This window comes from Poecile atricapillus, chromosome 1 (genome assembly GCF_030490865.1).
Source record: "Poecile atricapillus isolate bPoeAtr1 chromosome 1, bPoeAtr1.hap1, whole genome shotgun sequence".
NCBI classification, from domain to species: domain Eukaryota; kingdom Metazoa; phylum Chordata; class Aves; order Passeriformes; family Paridae; genus Poecile; species Poecile atricapillus.
This window is the reverse complement of record NC_081249.1, coordinates 60,513,450-60,541,138: the sequence shown is the minus strand read 5'-3', so window position 1 is coordinate 60,541,138 and position 27,689 is coordinate 60,513,450. Positions and strand designations below refer to the sequence as shown.

Here is a 27,689-nt window from a genome sequence, read left to right as displayed (position 1 = left end):
ACAAATGGTACTGAAGCCTTCATTGATTCTCTGTCCAACTTCACTGTTCTTCCACAGAGGTCAATTCCTGTAGCACTTGTCTTCTCTCAGCCTTTTCCTATATCTGCTGTTCATTTAGGATCTGATGGGGCTCAGTTGAAGCCCAAGGAGAGGCTCTGCATCCCTCCTTAGTGGGAGATGCATCATGTGCTAGAGTCCTAAGGCACCAGCAGTGGAAAATTTAAGAAGGCAGCAGGGTATATTAAAGCATCATGAGTCAAGGGAAATATTTTTGACCTATGACTTTCTTTTGTTTTGTTAAGTAGCAGGAATGATACTCTAGATAGAATTGTACAGTCACAATAAACAGGTCCCACATTCAACAAATAATGTTCTGTGTTTAATCACCAACAGAAACTATGTCAGATGATCTTCCACCAGGAACAATGTCTCCTAATTAACTGTAATTAAGGTATATTATAACTACAGGATATGAAACTAGATGGATCTGTCTCTTGACATTTCATATTTGGATATTTTTTTTCTGCTAAGTCTCTTAATATGCTTCAATTAATGATAACAGAGGTCAGGCCATTCTCAGTGATGGATCTGCATGTGCAAATCTTAGTACTACTGAGATGTGATGTAGCATGAATCTTTCCATCATTAAACTCCCCTTAGAAACATGAATAAATTCCAATTAAACTGAATTGACTTGCACAAATGTTGATTATGACAAAGCTAGGGGTCAAAGCTTGATTGCCTTATCTTGTAAAGTGCAAAAACCTGTGCCAGACATGACAGGAAAGTTGGGTGGCTTGTCTGCAGAGTCTTCAGAAGTTCTGTAGCCATGCATAGTAGGTATGGCATCTCTTTTCATTCACTGAGAAGTCATACAGAACTATTTTGTTCAGACCCTATTTGAACAAGCAAATGTTTAATTTTAGTGCCCCACAAAGGTTTTATCAGCTAGAAAATTATTGTTTCTCTCTCTCTATGCTGTGGCAGATATCCAGTCCTCACCATCTGATGAGCATTTGGAGACCTAATTGGTAGAAAACCTGAGGTATACTCTTTGTATAGATAACTTAACAATTAAGACATTTTAACCATTCCTGAATGAAAGGAAATTGCCAACTTTAAAGTGAGAATTTCCTAGCTCAGGCATTTCTGGCTGTGTAATTAAACTAAATACGCCACTTCCTTGCCCCTGGCCACAGTTGTCCTAAAGAAGATTAACAACATTGAGTTTCTACCCAGGCTGAAATCTTGTTTGTACCCTGAAATATGGACCCTGAAATAACATGACTGTGTGCTACAACTCCATCTGGTGACTCCTCCCAAACTCAGTGGTGCTTCACAGTGTGCCAGTGATGCACCTCGCAGTATCACCAATCCATGGGACTCAGGGAGGAGTTCACTGTTTCGAAGATGAGTATAGATTGAAACCAGGTTTCTGCAGAGTTTACTATGGTATGTAGATATTTGTCTGAAGTAATCTATTAGATGTCATAGAGCATATGCAACCAGAAGATCTTGCATAAAACACCGAGGAAAAAAAGATGAAAAGCCTGTTTCCCATGCTATTCCACTGAGCAACTCTATTATGGTCACGACTTAATTTAAGTGATCTACTATATTTGTGATTGCAAATATAATCGTGTTCCTGGGATTATTATTTCTTTTTGTGATTTATTTTTAGCTACTTCAGTTCTCTGCAACTTCTTAAAGAAAATATTTCTTCGATTTATTTGAATTGTGTTCTCAAGCACAATTGTAATTCACCTTATCTGATTGAGAAATGGCATGATTACAAACTCCTAGTTTTCTTTTAAGATACCAGTAAACATTTTTTGTTGAGTCTCCTATTTTGCTTGCATCTTATGTGCCCACAGTTGCTTGATCACATGCAGGAAATATTTTTGTACACTGGTGCTATGCATGACTATGAAAGGAGCTGTAGATAGAACAAGATGAGATACAGGCTGTAATTTACACCTGACAATGTGAATTTCATTGCAAATGCTTTTAAAGGAAACTTGCTATTTTCTCCACATTCAGATAAAGAGTGATTCCATGGGAAATTATGATAATTGATATTTTTCTGTTTGTTTGTTTTGTTTTTTCCACTCTGCTTTAGTTTTGGATTTTATGGGGGTAGAATATTCCTTGGCCTAATGCAATTCTGTGTTATCTGCAGGCCCAGGTCATGGTCCTGTGATGCTGGACATACCCCATAAGCACAGCCTGACTAGGCAAGATTAATAAAGTCTGCGTTAAAGAAAGTATAATCACACCATTTCATGGGTGGGAGATCAAGATATAGATGGTTTAAATTACTTGCCGAAGGTGTGTTGCAGAGCTATATGAGGAACAGAAATCTCCTGGATCCCCATCAAGTTTCTTTTTCATTTCTAGAGAACTGAGGACCCATATTTTTTTTTGGCTGAATTGCAGTTTGGATAGTTTGGAAGACACTTGGAGGCAGAAGGGCTCTATTAAGTCTTTCCCACCAAGAGAAATATTAGTAGGCAATTAAAAGAATAAGAAATAGGACTCATTCAAAATGCTCCACTTGCTGTTGTTTGGAGCTTCAGGCAAGAAAGTAGAGGTCATTTAACCTGGCCACTTATATATCAGAGGCTGCTAGTGTCACTCGGGCACTCCTAAATTAAACCATATATTTCAGACAGAAATATGGTGGTCTCACAAAGTATTTTCCATTCAGACCGTAAATTCAAAGGACAGGGCTTTGTCCTCTACATGCATTTGCTTTGCACTTCCTATAGTATCACCTGGATAAACAAGGGCAGTTCATACTCCTGTCAGTTTAATCTCTTGCACCATCCCCATTATTTTGATTAATTTGATACCTCAGAGCTTTAAAGGACAAAGAAACCATTAACAGCATGAGCAGAGATGGTGCCAAAGAGGCCTGGACACTGACCCTGGCACCCCGTTCTCCTCCTGTGTGCCAGAAGAGCGCTGTGCTGCTGTTGTGGTGGCCATCAAGCTGCACTGGGGAAGCTGATGGAAACTTCTGCACCCCAGAGCCCTCTACATGGGCCGTGTCCTCTGCATGTTCAAGGGGTGAGTCAAGATTGACTCCAAGAGAGCATGGTATATAAATTCTCTGGATGACAATATTAACAAACCAGTCAAAAGCCATGAGATTCATAGCTACAGGCCAAATGCTTTATTCATAATGTTGCAGTGAAAGTATTAACATTGCATTTGTTTAAAAAGTAACTAGGAGGCCATTTGTGACCCTTATAATACACATGTGGAGCAGTGCTCTGCTGGTTTACACTGGTTATGTTCTGCTTTATATTTTCCAGAGGGTCAATTTGCAAGAATCTTTACTGCTATTTATGAATATAAGTAACTAATTTACCAAAGTTCCACAAAGTGGCTTCATGGCTTCCGCTTCATGGTTAAAGGTTCTGCAAATCTTTTGGTCTTGTTGTTGACTTTGGGTTGTTTCTGATTGTATCTTGAAGGTTAGAAATACTGTATTGCAGTAAAGTAAATACATTATTCTTGTTATTGCCCTTGTTATTAGAAAATACTTATATAGTGCAGTAAATTGACATTGTACTTTACCAACACAGATAAAGGCAAATTCTCTACCCTGAAGAGCTTATAATTCAAATAAGAAAAGACAAACAAATGTACAACACTTCAGAAAATGGTGGATGAGGGGATTATAACTACCTGAAAGAGGTGGAAGGGCTCTGTGAGGAGAGAGAAAGATGATAGGGTTATCATTATTCCTAGTTTTACAACACAGTGGCACCTTAAAAGCCTGAAATGGGATGAAAGCCTGGCTGTACAAGGGGCTTGGCAGAAGCCTGCCAAGGGGGTGGCCTTGTCTCTGTGTCTTAGAGCAGTGCTGCCTCGCTGATATCCCTGCCTGGAGGGTACCTGGCTAAAGGCAGCATCAGTCCAATTACAGCACAAGGAATGCCACATTTTCAGTAGGTTTTAGCCCTGCCTGAAGGAAAATCCACGATTTCCTGCCCTGAAGAATTGTAACTGAAATTGAAGAAAAGAAATGCACATTCAAGAAGACGTTTCAGGGAAAGGGGAGTGGAAGGCTTGTTGTCTCAGTAAAGATATGGCAGGACCACCTGGAGGGAAGGAGGGCTTTTAGCATCACTATATTCACCCTGATCTGCAGCCCTAATCTCCTCCATCCTGACCCCCTGACAGCCAGTTACAAGGCAGAAGCATCAAAATAATTTTTGTTGCCTGGTCATAGTTGATGCACACATAGTAGCTGCTGTTTTCCTGATCTGACCTCACGTTAACTGTGGAATTCCTTCTCCCTCAGTGCCCACACAGTATGTGATAATCCTAAATTTATGTAACTTGCTAGTGATCCCATAAACAACTGTTTAGAAAACAGGCAAAATTCCTGGCTCTGCTTAGCAACTTAATTCAGCCTCTGAGGAAAGCTAATGGGCATGTGGCAGCACAAAGACCCTGGAAGCTCTGCTTCATCCTGTGGGAGGTGGAAAATATTCATTGTTTCCCTCTTTTATGTAGGGCAAACTACCTTGTAAATCAGAAAGGACAGAGGGAAACTCCCTGTAGCTGTCCTCACTTCTGATTCAAAAACAGATGCTGTCCCCAAATACAGCAGGGCTGATGAAGAAAGCCAGGAGCAGCCTTGGCAAGGCTGATGGGCAGAAACAGGGGACTGTGGTAGCCTAGAGGTGTGTGATTTACCCTGGTCTTTAAAATGGGAATTAAAAGGAGCAGGAAAGTTAAGTGTCTGGTAAGGAAATGGGGATGAGGAGATGGGATTCATCATTTGGAAGTAGGAAGAAAAGGTCCAGGATGAATTTTCTCTCCAGAGAAAAGGCAGATATAGGGCATCACAGCTGTTGGAACTGTGTTAGAGTGGGCAGCTCCTGCTGTCAAACACTAATAATTATATGTTGGCATATTCACTAGGGATGGGCAGAAAAATAATCAGAAAGACAACCATCTCTCTCTCTCTAATTTGTATGTATCTATATTTGGGGACATTCTCATGAGCTATTGCAAACTGAGTCGTGCTTTCTGTTCTCCTGCAGCTCAGTGTGCCAGAGTTATCAGGCAAAGGACAGGAGTGGGAGCCAAGTCCCTCAGGACTGAGTGTCTTGCTGGGATTCATATGGCATGCAGGTAGCAGAGTGACAATTGAGCTCCCAAGGCACAGTTTGCTCAGCCCAGCTCATCTCATCCCGTGGGTGTCTGACAAAACAGATGTTCATATCCAAAACTGCAGTGTAGACTTCCAGCCAGGGAGTGAGATGTGCACCTCCAAGGTGAGCTTCGCTGCCTGGCAAGGTAGGTATCTGAAACAGGCTGGCAGAAATATCTGGTTCTCCCCATTGGCAACAACAACAGCAAGAAAGCTCAAGCATAAATGTCTGCATTGGCAGAATTTAGGTGAGGTGAATCCCTCTCTTCCCTAATACAACAGCACAGTGAAACAAACAGTAACACCTTGGCTGTGAAGAGATCTCTGAGTGAGAGAACGGCCCAGGGCAGATTAAGGCAAGAAATGTGCCTACATTGTAGGAGGAGTGTGGAGTCAATGGATGGAAAAAAATAACATAAAGAAAAGCAAGAAAAAGTATTATGAGGTAAATGGAGAACAGGAGGTGTACTAAGAGAGATGGAAGGACTGCAAGATAAATGAGCCCAGGGAGCACACTGGCAATTTAGAGCTTGTAGCTGGAGAAAATATCCTGAGTGTGATGTGCTAAAAGGGGATGGCAGCTCTCAGAGTGAGGACAGATGTAACCTGATAGAGGAGATAGTGGGTTTTTCTCTTAAGCAAAATTTATCACCAGAAATCTTGAATTAAAACAAACAAAACAGACTTCCACTGAATACCCATCACTGAGAGAATATGTGATGGTACTGTATAAAATTTTGATCAATATGACTTTAGATTTTTAATATACTGCAAAAAGTGCTCTGCAGATCACCCTCGCACTTAGCCAAGGACACTTAGATGTCACCTGTTGTCATAATTTGACCTAATGATAAAAGTGTATTTTAAAAATAAGAAAATTGCTTAGCTGACAGGTTTGAGGTTTTTTCCCCTGATGAATGTCTGCCTGAAAAGACAGGCTGCCTTGACTCCAGGAGTTCAATTATACAGACTTTGAGGGAGAAGAAAAATGATAATGAATGCATTTTAGAAATTTCTAAAAAGTTACTTAAAATAGACTTTCCATACATAATGTTACCATGTGAAACTCAGCTGTATCTTGATCTTCTGGGACTAGGAGACAGCAGTCTGTGTTCATTTGGAAATTCAATAGCAAGGCACCCCTGCCTCTGATGGTCTGTATGATACAGTCGCTGGGGCTCTGCCACAGACAGGGCTTGCCTGTCAAGCTGTTCATTTTTTCAGTAGGTGACATGGGAATGATTTCACTTTAGTTTAGCCAAGAAGCTAAAATACTCTTTCTGGAAGTGTGTCCCAGCTTGCTTTGGTCTCTTTTTTTCCCCCCTTTTGTCTTAATTTTTCTTTAAAAACACTCTTTAAAAACACTCAACCAAACAATCCCTTGTATTTTAGCTACTTGATGTAGGTTTAGTAAACATGAAGCAAGAACACTGTATGGTACAGTGAGTGAGAGAATATATTTGATAGGTGTGGTGCATTTACATAGGAATTCTCTCAAGCCCAAAAAGACAAGAAATAGCATGAAAGCCCATATGTCTGCCCTAGGTACTTTATGGCATCAAGAAAGCATTCCAGCACCTCTCATTTCAGCATTCAGCCTTTCAATGAAGTTGCTGAAGTGTCTTTGTTCAAAATTTTCTTCGGATGCTTCCCCTTTTGTCTGAAATGCAGTGGTGTGGGATGTCATGTTTCTAAAATAATCACTGGCCTTTAGTAGGAAATAGTGTGATAAAAGGCTTGCTATTAAAATACTGCTGTAAATAATTAAAACATTTCAGAATATTTTGTTGTTGTTAAATACAAATGAAGTTAAAATGCCGCATTTAAAGAAAGGATTGTCTTAATTTAGTCAGTAAGTCACTGTTCTTTTAAATGGGAAGCAAGTGAGTCACAATTGCAAGCCATCTTGGCAGGGTGGAAAACAGAGATGCAATCATCAATTCACAACAGTGTTTTGTGCTCAAGGAATAATCAGACCTGTTTTTATCAAGGCTGTGCTGCATTGCTAGCCAGAAACATGGCTTTTTTTCTCCCTGTTCCAGATGATTTTGGAACTGCATACGCTTTTTCAGTAAGTAAGCTGGACTTCTATAATGCTTTGCTTAATGTGTCTCCAGATTCTGTTATTTATAGACTTCAGCATAATCAGACTGCAGCTGCTAAAATACATGCAAAACAAAAAGCACATTTGTAACCTGTTAAGGCTTTGCTCTGAGATGCCAGTGAAGTCTGGGATTTACCATGAAATATTACTGAGTGACCTTTCAAGGAACATCACCAGAGAATACCTGTTTATCTTGGAGACCTTTGTTTTATTTTTCTTTCTCTGTTGAAATCTTGCAGCGTTCTGCTTTCCAAGGGAAGTCTGGCCTTTGTGTGTACCATGTGTTATCTTCAAGAAGTGCTGGGACAGCGGATTTAAGTAATGCGGCATCTCAAATGAGCAGTTCATCCAGAAAATATGTTTTTTAAAATTCTCTTCGTTGAATATAGAGGGAAACTGTAAATATATCGTGATTTTTCTCTAAGTTGTCTTAGTCCTATCAGTATGGACATGATTTACTCATTAACAGTTTTTTCAGTGAAAATTGGCGGAAAGGATCCCTTGCAATCATGGGAAAACCTACATATTCGGTCTACATAGTTAAAAATGAAAGGTCTTAATGCACCAGCACATATTTTATAAGTTTATAAGATGACAATGTAGGTTTTTTAGTGGCATAATACAGAATGATCAAAGGTGTTTCAAATCATTCTTAAGACAAAAAATTGGGAAGATTATATAAGTGAACACAAAACCGGAGCCCTTATTTAGGCTCTAAGGGAGCGTACCCTCCCTAGCCTGTGCCTAATGAAGCTGTTTTCTTAAGAAATGTGCTAGTTCCTGCAGAATTAATCTTTGCTTTCAAAGACCTCCTGTAAGAAGGAGATGTGGCAAAAAAATCCACGTAAACAGTGACTCTGGAGATGCTGGAAACCAACTGGTCTTTGCAGTAGAGGAGGGAGATGAAGCATACAGTAGATGCATGAGTTAGAACTCCCTTCCAGAAAAACAGATTTTGTTCCAAAAAAAGCTTTGGTACCTGATGCAATTTTTCACTTGCTGTAGTAAATGTCTTTTTGCACATTGTTGCAAGAAATGTGTTTTCCTTCAATTAGTTTTGGATTTCCGAATTTAGGTGATGTTTCTTGGTGTTAACATACCATTAACCATGCAAAAGAGTGTCTTTTCTTGTAACACTGCATATGCAGTACTATCAAAATATTTTAAAAAGCCATCCTTGGAATCACATGGGAGATGCCATTTTTTTCATGTAGCTCACGTACGATGGCTATGGCACAAAAATATCATTTTCATTGTTGCTACTCCCATCTTTCTTCTTCATTGTAAGATGGGCAGAAAGAAATGAATAGTGACTTACAGCATATCCTTGTCTAGCTTTTCTTTCTGTTTCTCCCTTCTTCACTGGGAGTCCTGTATGCAGCTGGAGTAACAAAAACACTGGGAAGAACCAGTACAAAACTCTTGATATATTTTAGAAGACAGATTGAGGTAGCCTGATAAATGACCTGTACTTTGGCAGGTCAGGTGGAGTGTGACTAACCTAATGACCACTGTCCTATGAATCACAGTGAATAGTAACAAACACTTTGAAATTGCCGTTCTTTTAAGAACTGGAAAACTCACCTAGATGTAACAGTTCACAAGATTCCACATTGCTCCTTCCCATCTGTGTTTCCTCAAGAGCCCTAATAGCATTTAATGACTTTGTGACTTGTATGCCCAGGTTTCAAAAGGTTGATGCCATCATTCTTTTCCTTGAAGGATTTAGTGGTCACAAAAATTAGACAAGGAGCTGAAATGACTGAAGGTCACTCAGAAGGTCAGTGTCAGAGCTGGGCAGAGAAGCACCTCCTTGCATCCCAGGGCTGGCTGCTGACCCGGGCACTCCACAGAGCCTCATTACTGTGGTGCATTTAATCAGCTTCGCTCTGTGTTGTAACTCATTGTGGTGTTATGGATATCTAAAGGGTAGGATTTTAACTTCACAATCTGCTGTTATTGAATTAGTTTTATGTTGCGTTAATTTCTTTGTCTCATGGCATTCATTGCCTGTGATAATTGATGCACAATGTATAACTGACTTCTGTATTCATTTGGGTAACTGCATTTAATTGCCTGGTATAAAATATGTGCACTAAGTACAATCTGCTATGACTGCTATGACTGAGAAGTGCTCATTGGTATGGACTTGAGGGTGCTTTATCTTCCTGACAGCCTGTCTGAGGGAAATCTAAATGTCTCTTGCAATTCACCGTCCAAGGGCTGATACCTGCATAGTGTCTGCAAAAAGAGAGACCACCAAAAATGTATAACGTGAAATCTCTTTACAAAATGTTTGGCATCAAAATTTTGTTATTCAGAAGTTCTCAAATCAGGAAGTTTTTATTAATGTCCCTGCCTCTCCCAAACATCAAGGAATAGCAGGCCCCAGAATATTTTATACATTTTCTCCTGTAAATCAGGATTATGGCTTTATTTGCTTCTGAAGTTACTCCCCTGGAGTAGAGCTACTCCCATGCACATGTGTTTATAAAAACAGATTTCTTTTCCATATATCTTCAGGTCATTAATGCCCGGAGGAGTATTAGTGAATTGCAAATCAGGAATGCTCTCTAAAGGTGTGATGTCAGTGAAATGGTGTTGGTTAATGTCTGCTCAGGTTACACAAAATCCCTGCATAAGCTTACGCTTTCTTGCCTGTTTAACCAGTAACAGTGATTGAATTTATTATTAAGAAAGCAAGAATCTTTGCTAGTAGATGTATTTCTCATCAAACTTATGATCTTGTTTTTTATGACTTATACAGTTTTCCTTACTTGTTTTGTTTCCAGTGTCATGAAGGGTATAACAGTGCAGTGTCTGAGCTACACAAAGAAATGCTGAAATTTGCCCAAAGCTGACTTTATTTTAAGCATTAATGAAACCTTCTCTATACAAATTTTCAGAAGTTTTTAAACAATAGCTAATGTTTGAGTTTAAATCAGGTATGAAATGCCTGTGAGACTACTTTAGCCATACTATGCTGCTCTGTGTTAATGTAACCACTGAGTTGTCACTAGAAGGGATGTTCACAATTAGTACTTTTCTTTTTAAAAGAGCTAGTTTCTGCAATCTGTGTCCTTCAGTATGGAGTATTAGTTCTGCCTACAGCTTACTGCAAATTATTCAGTGTTCATAGGTTCGTTTATGCTTGTTATTCAGCTCTCTTCCACTGACAAAATAGCCTGCAGCAGTTCTTGGTTAGATAGAACTAGTTCCACTTTAGGCTCCTCACGTTCTCTTTTATGGGTTTTCCCCTGGTTCACCCTGCACTGCATCCAGGTACTTTTGATGAAACAGCAGACCTGATGGTCAGGGAGAAAACAAAGCTGCCCAGAGCCAGGGTGGGCTATGAGAGAGTGTTTTGAGCAAAGACTTCCTTGGCATATTGGGCAGACCTGGTGTTATAGTACACCATGAGTTTCACCAGTTTAACCTACTGATTCTGCTTTCATTCATATTCATGGTGTTATATTCTTCTTCCTCTGAAAGGAATTTAACAAATGCTTATAGATAATTCATGGAAGTATTCCAGAATTTGAAATATGTAACAACATGTCAGAAGGCAAACACCAAAAAGTCATTCCCAGTAGACTGAGGTGTGTTTGCCTAGCCCAGTGCCTGCTCCTGCACTTCTGGCAGAACTGATGCAGCTGCAGTGTGGGCTTGGGCAGAAGTCTGTAGCGTTCAGCAGCAGAGCTGTTGCCTGGTACACACTTCACCTAACAGTAAAACATGGGCGAGGGGGATGGCAGAGAGAGTCCAACACCCATTTTCCTCCTCTTATCCCAGCAAATCACACCTATCTGAGATGCCTTGCCCCAAAACCATGGGGCAGTGCCTCCTTCCTCCCCATTAGCTGTGGTGATGCATTATGGGGCCAAGCAAGTAGCACACAGCAAGCTATGAAGAGGCATTTCATCACCATTGTGTTTTAAATGCTCTTTCCTTCATCAAGGCAACAAGGCTGCTGGTCAGGGGAAGAGGTGAACCACTCTCGTCTGGGCTATTCAGCATATATTTGTAAATTGGGATTGATTTGGCAGTGTTCATAAAGAGCAAGGAGGGCTGCACTGCTTGAGAAATAACTTACTGACAAGGAATAATTCAGCCAGCCTTAACCTCAAAATAGATGTTTGTGGTCAGAAGTTTATAGCCTCAGTGGAAAGGGCTAAGTACAAGTTTTAAGAGCTGAACAGGAGACACCCAGTTTTTAAAAACTTGACATAAATCTTGGCTGCCTTGCCTTATGTTAGTCACATTCCCTGCAGAGGATTTCCATTCAATGTTTGTTTGGTGTTTATAGATGTTTTTTTAAAGCTAATTTTATGATAAAATATTTTATGTTATGTATAATGAGTAGTGGAGATCAAATAAGAATTGGAATTGCAAATTCAAATATTAAGGGTTGATAAATATTGACTTTTAATTAGACCCACTGTAGATTTGAACAAAATGCTTTTTAGCCTAGTATACTGGTTATTTGTAAATTACAACATACAAAAAAACATAGACCACTGGCTCAGCCTGACTCTTTCTTCACTTTTACAGCCATTGATTTGGTCACATTCCTATGAAATGATGTGTACAATGTAATGGAACTTAAAACTTTCTGGCTTGTACTTTATGCACATCAAATGAAAAAAAAAAAAAGGTGTGGGAGGTACCAAGCTAAAATATAGTGTAATTATGTTAATTGTGTCTTTTCTATAGAAGAATCCTTAGGGTCTGCATGTTGGAAACCTCTTAATTATGGTCCTTCAAGTAGTTTTTTAAAGTCAGCACAGCTATTTTAGGGCTGAACAAGTCACTGAGACTCAGCTGCATGGTGCTAATGATCTCCCTGAACATTTGTAATCTTCTGGTCAGTTGCTGGCCCCTGGTACCCAACACCCTGGATCAGACCGCTTAAGCTACTGGACAGCCAAAAAAAAATTAACGTGGCCCTTCTTCACCCACAGTCCCATGTACCTGGTGCACAAAGAGTAACTTGGGCTTGTGTATGTGATCATCCTCAGCCCAGTGTTTTCTGCCCCTGCTGGAAATGCTGGGAGCTCACAGACTTTACTCACACCTCTTACCTGTCACCTGTTCAGCCTCCTTTCCGATGAGCGATGCGCTAACGTATCCTCCCAAATAACAACAGTAACAGCAAGAAGTTGGCCTTATGAAACATTCATGGCCTGACAGACACCTGATGAGAGCAATGTGTCTTAGATAGAAGCAGATACTGCACTTTTGCTTTGAGCTAACTAACCCCTGTGAGTCAAGGGTGCAGTGTTAGTTAAGGAGCAGGCATCATCCTCAGCTTTGTTAGGTTTTCTTTGCCACATGTCTGCAGACTCCATTCCGTAAGTCATTGCATAGTATTTTCTTTCCTCTTTCCATCTCAGAACAGATGACTATTTCCTTGAAACTTGCAACATCAGTTAATTGTTAACAGTTTTAAAAAAAAAAAAGTCGTATTTATCCCTTAATATGTTCCTTCAGCTGATGCCTTCATGCCGAGGAGGCTGTGTGGCTGCTGATAAGACCTAATTTGTGAAGGGCTTTTCAGCAGCCTGACAGGTTCATACATGGTACTGTTTGTTCAGCAGGCAAGGACGAGCGTTTGCTGGAATGCCTCTATGGGGGCTGTGAAATGTGTGCACAGAGGCTGGGGCTGGTGATCCGGAGGCAGAGGGCAGGAGCTTCCAGTGCCTCCCAAACATTGTTGTGTTCTGACTCTGGCACTTGGACTTCATTTCCATCTTTTCTCTTTCAGAGCCTCATGAGCTGTGTGTGGGCCCTGTGCTTGGTGATATCCCATCTCAAGATGCTGCTAATACAGTAGCTAATTATTCCTGTCTGAAGAAGTCTAACAGAAGAAAAAGGATACAGGGAAAAGCAATGGCTGCCGGTAAATATCTCAGGTCTGCAAAGACCATAAGAAAATAACTGGAAGGAGTTGATTTCAGGTGTGACTGGGGAGGGGAGAAGCAAAAATCTGTGATTACATCTTGTGTCTGGTGTTTCAGTATCAGAAAGGTGCCATCCCTTAACTACCCGACCCACTCTTCCTGTTCAAAGGAAGATCCATACATGGGCTCAGTCTATTTTCACCATATTAATGATATTTCTATTTTGGTTTTAGAAAATTTGATATTTGCTATAGTGAATAGATTTTTTTTTGATTTTTTTTAGTTAGGGGATAATGTATTCTTAAAGTTTTTCAAAATAAAAAATTACGCCTTATAGAAAACTTTTTTTTCCTTCAGCTGTGTTTGGTTCTCACAGGTTTCAGGCAAGTTCCACAACTATTTATGTATCATTAAGGTCTATCAGAGTGTTGCAAGGCAATTTATTCAGGTTGGAAGAGACCTCAGAAGGTCTCCAGTCCAACCTCCTGTTTAAAGCAGGGTCAGACATAGGGTCAGACCAGCTGTTCAAGGCTTTGTCAAGTTGAGTCTTGTAAGGTGCCAGGGATGGTGACTGCACAGTCTGTTCTACTTCTTGACTGTCCTCATGGTGAAATAATTTTCTCTTTACCTTGTACGATTTTACATCTGTTGAATGTTTACAATGTCTTTATACAATACCAAGAACTGTTATCAATGATCAAAAGGTGAATCATAACTAAGAAATAAAACAGACCCAAAATAAGTGGTGAAAACCTTGTTTTCACTGAAAATTTTGGTTAAAATTGTGGTGCATTGGCTTTTCTGCTTACAGCATGTTTACTTTCTTGCAGCAGCTGATGGTTTGGGAAGTATAGCTATAGATACCACACAGCTTAACATGTCAGTCACTGATCCCACGGCTTGGGCTACAGCTATGAATAATCTGGGGATGGTTCCAGTAGGACTAGCAGGACAACAGCTTGTGACAGGTAAGATTTTTCTTTTTCTAAAAAAACATCACTTGCACCAGTCATGAATTCTTTGTGTCCTTTGAAAAAAATATATGGAATGTTTTCTGAGGATATTATATTTTTATGTTCTGAAAACATCACCTATGATTAATATTGCATACTGTGTATTGGTCTCTTCTTGTAGTAGGTATGTAATCCATATTATATTTTAACCTTGTGAAAAAACTAAAACTCTCAGGGGAAATTGTACAGCTAAACCATCAATCTTTATGCTGGGTCAAGACTAGGAGGCAAGTCATGTAAGAGGAACATTTGTTTTTGTTTCTCTGTTCAAGCAGGATGTCTTGAGGTTCTGCCAAGGAATACCCTGGGCTGAGAACTCTTGACTGGAGATTTTGGAGTTGTGTTAATTGGGCAGAAAATCATGAAGCCTGTCCAGTTCATGTGCTCAGTTGGTATTAGTGAAATGCAGCTGTCCTGTCAGGTGTGTGCTTATTTACTTTCTGACTGGTTCCATAAAATTGAATGTCAAAGGATTGTTCTTGTTAGACTTTGTCATTTACTTCCCAATCATAGTTTGGGAGAGTGTTGCAAGGGAACGCTTATTGTAACACCCACAAAAACAGTATTTCGAAACCAGCAATATTTTACAGATAAGATTGGACATAGCAGACTTTGTTGTCAACAGTAGAGGCCCAATTAGCTGGAAACATTAAAACTTCTTTGCTCCTGTGATGTAGAGAAACATTATTTATATATGGGTGGGTGCCCTGTAGACACAAGCCACATGCTAGGCATATGACAGGTTCCCTCTGGAAGCTGCACTGCCACTTCATCTCAAGAAGAGCTGTGTAATATCTGTATCAGAGCAGCATCCTGTCACGTCTGCGCCTTTCCACATAGACATGGATGCAGTGAGCCAGGTCATGATGTAAATCACTCTGCTTGCTCACCAGGGATTCCTGATGCTTAATTTTGGCCAAATATGCTCCCTCCTGACACTGGGAACTGAGTGGAGCTGTGCCAGTTCACTGCTGACTGTCTGGCTCTGAATTACCTGTTTTACAGGCTGGTACACTAAGCTGCAAGAAAGCTGATTTATAGCGAATCAGTCTCAAGCAGAGAGTTGAGCTGGTGGAGGCTGTGAACTGATTGGTGATCTCTGGCTTTAACCCCATGCTCCTGATTAAAAGAAACAAGCAAAGCCATCCACTCCTTGGGATCCAATTCTCTTCAATGCTTCTGTCAACAACCTGGATGCAGAAGCTGAATCCACACTAAGTTTTCTGATGATACTAAATAAAAGAGAAGCTGTTGATTCTCTGGAGGGCAGACTGGCCTTATAGGGAGTCTGGACAGATTACAGGGCTGGCCAATCACCAACTGTGTGATGTTTAATCAGGACAAATGCCAGATTCTGCACCTGGGACTATGTTATCCTGGATGCAGGAGTGGACTGGGAGAGAAGAGGCCGCAGAAAGAATCTGGAGAGCTTTGTTGATGGGGAAGCTCAGTATCTGTCAATAATGTGTCCTGGTGGCCAAAAGGGCCAACCTGTGTTGCATTAGGCACAATGTAACTAACCACTCAAAAGAAGTGTTTATCCCACTTTACTCAGCTTTGGTGCTGCTTCACCATGAGAGCTGTGTGTCGTAAGAGTCACATGAAAAATATGAGTGATGAGTGTGTCCAAGGGAAGACAACAAAAATGATAAAAGGGACTAGAGGACTTCTGAGGAGCAGCTGTGGGTACTAGGTTTGTTCAGCTTAGAGAAGAGGAGGCTGAGGAGTTGCTGTCTACAACATCCTGATAAAGGTGAGTGCAGAGGGTGACACTGATCTCTTCTCTGTGTGTCCAGTGATAGGATGTGAGGGAATGGCTTCGAGCTGCATAAGGGGATGTTCAGATTTGTTATTAGGAGGAAGTTCTTCTCTGTGCGGGTGGTCAAGCACTGGAACAAGCCACTCAGGGATGTGGTCATGGCCTGTTGTTCAAGTGTTTGGACAACACTCTTGGATACATGTTATAATTTGTACCATGTGGAGTTAGGAGCTGGACTTGTGAGTCCCTTCCAGAACATTTAATGATTGTGTGTTGATGGGCAAACAAATTTTTCCATCTTCTGGTGGGGATTTGCCTGCAGGTGTTGTGCTCGACTTGAATGTGATTACCTCCAACCTGAAAATAGTCACATGTCAAAGTCAGCTTCTGCTGCTTTCATTTGTAAGCATCTTAGTTGCATATGCTGTGGAAGTTTACCCTGCCTTTTCGTCTTGCTGTATTCTGTATTTTCAGTTTTGGAGTAAATTTTGTTCTCAGATGTGCTGTGCAGTCCCTACATGGCAGCCTCATTTCAGGTGCAGTGCTTTTCCCCACAAGGGAAGATCTCCAGGATTTTACACCATTGACAGCCCCCTGCTGTAATTTCCATAATTATGTGTATCACGTATTGTAAAGATGTTGTACAAGTCAGTTCATATTTGTTCAGCATTTTCAATGTATGAAAGGTGCCATAAGTAATAAATATTAATTACTGAAGTGCTTGATTTCTCTATAGATGCAGAATAACTTATTTTCTTTCTTCTTTTTTTGTTTTTCTTTGTTTTAGACTCCTTTGTATTTTCAAGGTAAATAGGTGCTTTGATGCTTCATTATATTTCCTTAAGATTCATACGTTTTTGGTACATTTTCTTTATGGCGCATCCATAATAGCAAAACTTCAGTTTGCCATAGAAATACTTAGAGATTTACTTGTTCTAATATATTTACTGTATTTGTGTTCAGTGAGGGTTTGCATCATTATATTCACCCAAGTATCTAACTAGTCCCTAGCTATTTCTGGCTTTTTCATTTTTTTGCTATTAATCCTAGTAATGAAGTCAGCTTTGTCAGGAGTCACATACTGCTTTTGCTGCTATCATCTGTTACATTTCTCTGTGATGAAAATGACACAACCGTGTCCTAGTGCTAACTGTTTGCCCATCTTTAAAACTTTATGTTATTGGGTTTTTTTTGTTTTGTTTTTTTTTTTGTCCCCAGCCTTGTTGATAGCTAGGAAAGCAGTGAGTAGTTTAGATTAATCTTGGAGAGACTATGTTTTTTACTGGATATCTTTACATATCCTGCCATAGTCTGAAATTTGGAGTATGATATTCACCTGCATCCTGACATATCTCTTAGTCCTCTGGTCTATCAGTGCTTGAAGGACTTATGCATTCTTGAACTTTCCTTCCCCAAACTGATCAGTTCCTGATTGCTGTGCAGGGCATTTTTATTCTCATATGTATAGAGTTCATATGAACTGCTAAGTCCTTTTAGAGGCGTCTCAAGACTTTTTATCTCCCAGCAGTTCTTACGTTCGCTGGGATGCCTGCCTTGCAACAGTTATGCTCCCCAGTTTGCAATCTGTGAAGCTCTTGTCTAGCTCAAGAGTTTGCTAAAATGACAACTAAAGCTTCCACAACATCTGGCCAATACTCTCCTCTCAGCCTGGGATCACGGCTGTCTGATCTTGGTAACTAATCAATTTTAAGCACTGCTAACCTTTTACTACCAGTTTAGGTGATATCTGCACTTTATTTAATTCCTTATCTCCCAGTGCTGTAAAATTGGATTTTTGATCTGGGCAAATGTCAGTACCTTTCATTTGTAAAGATGGGATCCTGTTAATAGTTATATAATATGTCTGGTGTGTCTACATATATTTTGCTTACACTTATTCAGAAAGCTTACTTTTTTCCCAGGTATTTGGCTACTGCATTACATATACACTTCTATATGCATTTATACATTATATATACATAATTCATACCATAAACTGTGGTTTAATAATACATTAGTTAAAGTCTTAAAGATTCAAGTGGAATACTTACAGCTGAAAAGTATTTTCAGTCTAAATTTCCCCTTTCAGCAGGTTATAATTTCTTAAAAAAATGTAACTTTTCAGCTGAACTTTCTCATGGTTGCTTTTAGTCCAGAGGAAAAAGGATCTGGAAAAGTTGAAGGCAATCTGTTAAACTGCTTCTGAATGATTCAGGCCTTAAAATTGCTGTTTTCTATGCTTTGAGACTTTGAGAAAAATAGTCAGGTGAGAGGGGAAGGTTAGTTTGTAGTTCATCTTTTTGAGAACTAAATCCTCTTTTTGCACTCAGCAACTCTGATTCAAGCACATCTTTCAAGTACATACAAGGCTGCTGTTTTGTTAGATTCTAGGACTAGAAGAAATACTCGGTGACCTAAGCCAACCAAGAATGTTTTATTTTGCCTTTGCACTGCTACTTTTTAAAGACAATTTTGACATTCCTGAATTTAGAGTTCTTGCACTTTCATTTATTTCAGCAAATGCCATCAGGTCACCTGTTTTCTAAGGGAAGATCTCTTGCTGAGAAAATTATTTACTTCTCTGGTTCAGTTCAGTTCTCCTTTCACTAATTAAGCAGTGCTCTCAGAAACAGGAGGCAATTTTGAGGCACTTTCCTCCAGATGACCTAAACATTTGTGAGTCAAAAATGGTACATGTCAAAAAGTTCCCCAGTACAAATGAGCCTGAAGAGTGGTACACAAGTGGTAATTCATTTAGCCTTTATGTTAAGCTCATGCCCTGTGATGCATATTTGTGCTCTTGCAGAGTAAAACAGCAAACCACAAGGGCAGACATCCAAGATGGAAGTTACAGGTCTGCCTGGAAGTCAAGGGTATGTCTGAAAACTGATGCTTTCTGCTTATTTACAGAATAATTATTAAGGCACTTTGCTCCATAGCAAGTCTGGCCAATATGCCTCAGCCTCAAAGTACTAAAATTTTCAGTGATGCACAGGTTTTTTTTTATTTTTTTCCCCCTGAAGTTAGTCTTTGACCACTTGTACACAATCCTAGTGAAATCAGAGACTAGGAAACTTTGAAGCCTAACATCTTGCTTACCAAAAGATATAGAAAAGAATACCATTTTTGTGGCTTCAGGCATGTATTTTTTAGACACTAGAGGTTGTGAAATATTAGGCACTTACATCAACCTTTCTGTTTTTCCATTTGTCTCTGCTTTCCCTACACACTTGTCTTTTGACCTGATTTCAGTGGAACATAGGAGCTGTCAGTTCCAATCAGGTCACCTCGCTCAGGACTGTGCTTTTGACAGTGTTGGGTGCCAGATACTTCATAGGGAGCGATCCACAAGGCAAATCAGTGCTCTAGTGCTGCTCTCTCCAATGTTCTCGCCTCTTGATCATTAATAAATAGAATGAGGTTCCCCAAATTAGAAGTTATCTATCCAAATCAAGTCATAATTCAGGAAAACTTCACTTGTAGAAGCAATAGCTGCTAAAGTAAGTAGTTAAAATCCTGAAACTGCAACCCCAGATGTACTTTTTGGTAACAGAAAGATTTGTGAAACTTTGATCTAGAGACTCCTAAATCTCAAGACACAAGGTTAAACATCCTTCACAGAATTTTATTAGCTTGAGGCCTACAAGTGTTTGGAGTCTTAATATTCAGACTCTTTTTCTTCAGAATGAAGACTGTAAGTAAAGACAATCACTATATTCAGATTCCAGGCATGCTTTATTAATTATTGTTCACTGCAGGTCATCATATGCTGACTAAATTGTAAACATATTCCTCACTGTTCTGGTTGTGTACCATTTTGGGTAACATTAATGAAGAAAAATCAAATCAAGTAGAAAATCAAGATATATTTGGTTGTATTCAGCAGCTCCCCAAAGAAAGACTGTACAGTGCTGAAGATTTTAAGAAGTCAGCTGGCCAGAGGACTCTGCCAACTCTCTTGTGTATACCTCTTCTTCTGTGGCCTCTCCATTACTGAAGGCTTGGAGCCACTAGTAGCCATCTGGCAGTCTCATTTCATTCTAACTCTGCTGCCCTGTTACCTATTAAAGCTTCCTTTTTTCTACACTCCATTGCTCAGCCACTAATCCAATGTGCTGATGAGTCCGTAACTCGAATCATCCAAGAGAATGCCTAACAAAACACAGCTTCCTTTTCTGTAATTAACACTTAACTCCTGCATCTCATTATAGTCTATCCACAAAAATTTTGAAGTGAGTCACTCGCATCATGAGCTGAAGATAGTCACTTTTCCAAGGAAAAAAAATGCTTGAGCATCTATAATTTGTGACTGAATTTTAGCACTCTCCAGATGTAAGCTTTGGTGTGAACAGGCAGCTGTTTGAGGCACTCCACAAGCTGAGGCTCAGGTTCCTCTGCCTGTGAAAGCTGCAGACCACAAGAACTGAAGAGTTCAGCAGCCCCATGGCAAAGTAGTGTTCAGTGTCTTTACCCCTTATCTGAATGCTGCACTGGCTTGACATCTGGCAGTAAAAAAAAAAATATCAAAAGTCTTAATAAAGTCCACATTTTTCCATAGGTTTTGCAATCCTCTCGAGGTTACAGGGTATCTTCAGAAGGCATCTTTTCATCTCTTATGGCTTCCCAACCTGTTTTAGGCATTGTGTTTTGTTAACAAGTTTGCCTATGATGCAAAAGAAATGTAGTAAGGTATGTTCCAAAAAAAATAAATTCTTAATTTTATTTTAGTTCCTTTCTATCTTATCATCTTCACTATAGAAACATTTTAGTCAAGAGGAAAAGAAAAACCATTCAAATTATCTGAATGACCCATCAGAATAATTGCAGTTGTATGAAACATACTCTAAAGGATTAGTGTTGCACGTATACCCAGATCAAACTACGTACTTTTATTACCAAGACACAGGAGAACAGCAAGGATGAGAGAAAATAGGTACTGTGGGAATCCCAGTGTGTAGAGCCACTGGGAACATCTCTAAAGTATTATATACTAGTGTAACAAGTAGGTTTTTTCATTGACCTGAAAAGCGCCTGCAGAGTTAATCACACTTTCTATCATGTGAGTGTTACTCAAGGAGACTTCACTCCAGGGGACATTAAAGTGCTAGGAACAAACACAGCCAGTTTACAACAGAAAAAGGAGAGGAAGATTTGACAGCCAGAGGAAATGTGGCAGAAACTCTCGAGTGCCTTTTGACACGCTGTCAGGGTTAAGTGTGCCTCTTAGGTCATTCAAGTACCTCCTCTATATTAGACCTTAATTGAGGCCAGGGATGAAGATAATGATTAAAATCTGCTCGGTGCTTGAAGATAAATTGTACTTTTTAACATGGTATGAAGGGCTGAATGTCCCAAGTAAACAAGATTCAGAGGTGAGCAGGGCCACATAGAGGGAAGTGCTAAGTGCAAAACTTGTGTTGAATGTGGAGTGGAGGTTTTTTTAGGAATATCTCCCTTTCTGCTGCTATACTTCTATCCCAGCCAGTTAACAGTTTAGGAAAACAAACTGATTACTATTTGGCATACTCTTTTTAATGGTCTCAAAATACTGGAATAAATTTATGATGCAAGCCATATTGTTTGGATGTTTTGGCATTTTGTTTTAGGTTTGTTTTTTTTTTTTTTAATTCCTGGCTGTTGTTAATTATACCGCCCACAATCTGTTTAGCATGTTCTTATTTGATGTTAGAATAAAGTAATACAAGGAAATATTTTATTTTTGCAGAAGTTTTCCCCATCTTTTATCTTGCTTTGGAAAGCCTCCATTCCTATTATTTTCCATGTGTTTGTTTATTCTAGACCAGAAAGCCCACGAGTAATTATGAGCATCCCACTGTATAAAGTAAGCCAAGAGCCTGTTGGGAGCCATTTGCTACTGACTGTTTACTTCTGTTGAGTATAGCTTTGTCTGCAGCACTTTCCCTTCCAAGGATCCCGGGTTCCTTGGCCAGCATGGGGAGCCCAGTGTAGCCTGGGTGACATACAGTTTGCTGATGGAAAAACTGAGTTTTTGTGTATTGAGTATTGGGTAGAAGTCAATAGAAAAAGCAGAGAGACCATTTTAACTAATCAAAGGTGATGAATTAACACCAGGCTACATAAATTCAGGGGTGAAAAAGGTTCGTTAATGGCAGGCTGCTGGAAGGTGAGCTGCTGAGCACAGTCTTGGTGTCTAGGTGGCAAAGGCAAGGCGATGCTACCTGAAGCCCTTAGGCCAAAGCTGTTACGGGTTCTGGCTGTGGTCCTCAGGGGATGGACACAGCAGTCCTAAGAGGACTGTTAGCTCTGTCCATGCAGTGTTCTCAGGAGGGTGCAGATGGCACCGCCTGGGGCAGTCCCTGAGCAAAACTTCTTGAGAGGGGTACACTTGAATATGAATGGATCCCAAGGCAGCCACCCCAAATCAAGGCTATAAAATCCTTTGTTCTTCCCTAGTCAGGTTTGCTCTTTTTTCTGTATGGTTTAGGTTGATGCGTAGAGCTTGGCCCCTGGAGAGGAAGCATGAGAAGCTTAATTTCTATATTTTAGCTTGAGGAGAAGAACATAAGCATGGTTTTCTTTCTTTTCTGCCACCTGTGCTTCAAATGCCCTTTGCTCATAGCATGAGAACTAGGTCGCACAAAGAGCATGAAGATGCACATTCAGTTCAAGGCAGGAGTCGGTCTGTGAAATATGAGCAGAACCGATCAGTGTGGAAAAATGTCTTTTGATGGTCCACACTGAAGAAGAAAGTTTGGTTTCAGTTAGCCTAATCCCTGGGCATGTGAGGGAGTTTGTAAGAGAATATTTCATTAATGTTGTCTTCGGTCGGATCAACAATGGATTTGCCACACCTTCCCGTGCTCTGGTGGTGACAAATGATGTGCGTGACAGCAGCTCTGAGTAATGTCTCTGTAATGGGAAGCAGCTGGCCACTGGAGTAGTTCCCTTAGTGGACATGGAGGTGAAAGATAATTAAGCTTAATACATACAATATGCTCTAACATGCTGTAGTATAGATTTAGATTGTATTCTGCCCAAATATAAAAGATATTCTGTTACTGTAGCTTCAGAAATTTAATAAGTCTATTCATGAACAAGAACAGCTTTATCTGTCTTTCCTGGTTTTGCACATTTCTTATCCCAATTTTTCTTTTCCTAAAAAAATTATTTTCTTGGCTCTAGAAGATTTTCCTTTATAGGTAATCTCCTCCTCCTGACCACAATGCCTACATTATGTAGTAATTATTTGTTATTTCAATTCAGGAAGGGCTTAGAGATACAGAGCTCTAGTAAGCTAAACAATGCCTGACCCCTTAAGAGTCAATCCTGGCCCAAATTGCACATGGTCTGTTTTCTTTCACTTAGATAAACCAGGTAGGTAAGGGACTGCATGGAAACAATGGGATAATACTGATTGGCATGAGAAGTAGCAGTGATTATGGAGCTTCCTGACTATTATGTAGGCTTTTTTATAGGCATCTTGGTAGAGCAGTAATATGGTGCTAAGTGAAAAAGCAGTTTTAACACTTTTTATCTGATATTCTGAGTCAGGCACTGAAGAACAGGAAAACTATTGTGCACATTAGAAACAGGCAGACAATTCCTACCTTCTCTTCCTCTTTGACTATGCTGCTGTGATATTTAGAGAAGGATTTGGGAAAGGGGAGGGAGAGAGCTTTGGTAGCATTTAGAGAAGAAAGCACTTTGGGAGAAGGTGCAGATGTGCTTAATGTCACCTTTTTCGTAAAGATCTAGTAGCACAAGCTGTGTTTCAGAAAACACTTGTCCAGACTGCACTGAAGGGAGAGGGCAAGTTGTATGCTTCTCCACGACTTTTTCTTCTTTCTGACGCAATTGTATTTCAAGTGGTTCATTTCTGTAGCAATAAATGTGGAATATTATTGCGGACTGCAGTGTTAAAGTTTTACCTCTTTTTGAGCCGCATTTGTCAAATGTATTTAACACTTCTGTTGGAAATCACCTCTTTCAGGTCTTGATATATACTTGGACTTGCATTAGACCTTTCCAAGAGTAGTCACTGAAACCTTCTTTTCTGGCGCCTTTTGGTAACAATTTTGGCACTTTAATTAAGTGCACTTAATTGAAGCATTTTTGCGACATTGCAGATTATCCTAAACTTTATCTGCTATGATAAGCAGTACCATAAATTAATTAAGTATTCATTAAAATAGCAATAAATTCACCAAAACAAGAGGACAAGAAAAAGTGGCTAGATTTTGTTGTCTTTTAATTCACACTAAATGTGCTTAAACCCAAACACACTGCTGCTGTCCTTTAATGTAAAAAATGTCACAGCTTCCTTTTCTTTCTTCATTGTGTTTTTAATACTTTTGTAACCTTCTAGGACTGTTATGGACAGAAAGAGCTCAGAAGCTGTGCCTGGATTTCAGGACTTTATGCATGTAGCAGGGAATGGGAGGAATCTGCAGCTGAGAAGCTGAGTAGCTGATTTTAATGAACTGCTTATTATAAATATTGTAGGTCCCTTGATGTTATTAGCCAGAATTTAGTATACGAAAAAAAAAATCAAGTACAAGTTTGTTCTTGCTATTCACCAGCATCTGTAAAGTAAGATTTCTCTTCCAGTTCTTCCTACATATGTTGCCTTTTAACTTTGTGTCCTTTTGTTCTGGTCTGTCTAATTACCTCAAGTAGATAATCAGGCTTGATTTTATAATAAACCATGGCTGGCTCAGGCTTGTCATGACTGATTTGTCGACTCCCAAGACTAAAGACTTTCAACCTCAAGACTAAGAAAATTTCTGGCTAAAATTCAGGGTATTAATTCTGAACTTAAAAATCTAAATGTGGTTTGGAACATGTCCTGTATTTTCCCTTCAAAAGAGAAAACTGACTGTGTTTCTGTTTGGTTTTTTTTGTTGGTGTTTGAGTGGAATTTGGACTGGAATTAAGATAAAACAAACTCTAACCATCCAATTCTGCAGAAACAGGCTTGCATGTAACCCATCATTACAGAGGTTGAAGGTAAGGGGACTATTATGTATTGCTGGAAATTACAAGTAGAGGGCCTTCAAAGCAAACATGCATCTCCATCAAGGATCCCAGCACTTGCTTCCCTATAGCTTCAGCACCACCTGATGGGGTGGCGTGTGTCTGTACACATGTGCATGCCTTCAAAACATAAAGGTGCGACACTAAGGAAACAGATGATAGCTAATGACTCATATACACCATTTGGGGTCCCTTAGGAACTGCCTCTCTTTCAGTGTTTTATTTCAGCAACTGAGCTCATCGGGGACACAAGAGCTAACCATCCTTCCAATCATACTAACCATCCTTCTATTCATACTGGGATTTGAGGCCCTGAGTTCTCAGCGGAGGGCTTTTTTGCCACAGCTCTTTTAGCAGACAGTCGTGTTCCTACCTCCCTGCTTTCTCACTCCCCTGATCTTTGTTTTTCCATCAACAAAGCAGTGTCATAGATTTGAATGCCAATCTCTGTAATGCTACAGATGCCTACTAATGGGCATGAAGGTCTCAGCTTGCTCTAGTAGAGGGATTCCATTATTCTAAGGATTATGTAACAGAAACATTATCACACATCTGCGTGTTCTAACCGCTCTTCCTGGGTACTGTAGTTCTCCCTTCTGAATCCTTACAGGCATCAGGTTGTGGATCTAGTGGTACTTTTTCAGAGTTCTCTTGTTAGAATTCGAAGACCGTTTGGGGGTTCCTAGGTTGTTTGCCTTATTCTCATTCAATTATGTCACAGTTTCCAAGGCAGAATAGCATCTGACCTCCGTGGGCCGTGTTGCATTAGAGCTGCATCTCACTAGGCTGGATTACATGACCTGTTATTTGTTGTGCTTCCAAGATTTGTTTCATCTATAGCCTTGAGATACTCTGTTTAATGCCTCATCCACATATGTATATAATAAGCGTGAGCTAAAGATGTCCTCTGGCAGACTTTTTTTATTCCTCAGTATGTTTTTATGATCAAAAGATGACAATCTGTCATGGTTTTCTTTTACAGTTGTGTTATAGATTGAAAATATCAGGAAAGTACACAATACTTGATGGCTGCATAAAAACAGATTTTACAGGTCTGCAAGTTCTTCGTGCTCTGCAAACTCATTTTGAGATTTAAAGGGTAACAAACCTGGTTTTTGCTCTGACATCAATAAAAGGCAGTAGTAAGGTGTTGTTGGGCAAATATTGTTGTTGGAGCCTTGATTGTCCCCCCTGGAGTTTCAGAGATGAACACAGAGAAGAGAGTGATTCCAGGGTGAGGTGGAGAGAGCCCCTCCATCAATAATATGGACCAGAATAAGACCCAGTTTCCCTCTTCCATTTGTAGAGGTTTGCAGAGCCAGCAGGAATAAGAGGTTGTACTTTTTTTTCTCCCTTGTGTTAGTAAAATAAAGGAAAATGAATCTGACCATAAAAGACCAGGCTTCATCTGTCTTTTAGATTACAAAACCTGTGAAAAAAGCAAACAAAAAAAGTCCTTTCCATCACATATAATTGACCCCTTCATTTAAAGCACAGGCTCCACTCACAGCGTGTGCTGCTCTAACCTCGGAGACTCTGACAACAACAAACCAACCTTTGTGAGTGAGAAGATGAGAAGAGAAGGGCAGGCTCACAGCAGACTCCTCCAACATAGATTTGCTCAGAGAGCAAGGAAGCAAGTGGTGTGCATTTCTAGTAGCAGGTACTATCCCTGCCTGCCTTTTGCACAAACCAAGATTTGTGGGTAAAGCTTATATTGCTTCTTGGACCAACTTGGGTAGCTAGGAAAATATGCACCAGCCCTCTGATTGTCTGAGGCAACCAGGGGACTAAAATATTAATTATAGTAGACATAAAAAAGGTGAATTCAAAGGAAAGAGTTGTTTTTGCAGTACACTATAATTTTCCCCCCTTTATTAATCTTTTTATCTGCCATAGGCTTACCTATCTATTCCTTTACAGAATAATCGCAGTGTCAGCACTTTGCTTTTAATATTCCCTTTATTTTACAGGTGCCAACCAGCTTTTTTGTCTGATTTAACATATCTAATTAAACTCAAAGGATGTGCTCCCTACGTGTACTTCTCTTGGATGTTCAATGCTTTTCAGACCTGAACATGGACTTCTCTTTTTTTTTCCTGACTATACTGACCCATAGGTCTTGTCCTGTTTTTGCTCTTAGACCATTACAGCTACAGCAATACTATTACAAATGTGTGACATTATCTTTAAAGTAGTACTCCAAAGCCAGACCCACAGGATAATGGTCAATTTATGGCTGTAAGGAAAAGATCCCTTGTGTAAAAGACGTGGTGATCTTCTAAGGGCAAAGCAACAATTTGAGCTAGATTTTATACACAGAAGACTTCTTTATTTCTTTATTCTTGCCCTGTGCCTCTTAGCCATTAATCTCTCCTATGGAAACTTGTCAAATACTTTTGGAAATTGAAACAAATATGCTACTTCCATACTTATTTTTCTTATCATTTATAAACACAATGTCTAGAAAAAGCCCCAGCTTCTCTTCCTGTGCTCTGCATCTTCTAAATCCCTTTTGCCTCGTTCAAACTGGACTGCTGTTCCATTTCAGTCTGACACATTTTTCATCTTGTCCCTTTTGCAACAGTTTTCTACTCAATGGCTTTGGTGAAATTTTCATGTGATGGAGCTCTTCAATGTTTTAAACATGTCTGAAGATCTCATCCTTGTCAGTAAATGTCTTGGCTGTTGCCTGTATGGAGAACCACTCAAGAATATAGCGGCATCT

General features: G+C 39.8%; 1 protein-coding gene across 12 annotated transcripts in view; it reads left to right on the top strand.

Moving 5' to 3' along the window:
• Window positions 1-27,689, top strand: part of ENOX1 (ecto-NOX disulfide-thiol exchanger 1) — a 353,570-nt gene that overhangs the window by 208,919 nt on the left and 116,962 nt on the right. For 10 of the 12 annotated variants that reach the window (XM_058829123.1, XM_058829113.1, XM_058829117.1 and 7 more), the window contains 2 exons: window positions 13,039-13,173; window positions 14,005-14,142. In XM_058829123.1, the coding sequence (XP_058685106.1) occupies window positions 13,164-13,173; window positions 14,005-14,142 (148 nt within the window). In that variant the 5' untranslated portion in view covers window positions 13,039-13,163. Of the gene's footprint in view, window positions 1-1,427; window positions 1,453-13,038; window positions 13,187-14,004; window positions 14,143-27,689 lie in introns of those variants that run through there. The other 2 variants (XM_058829120.1, XM_058829121.1) reach the window with 2 other exon arrangements.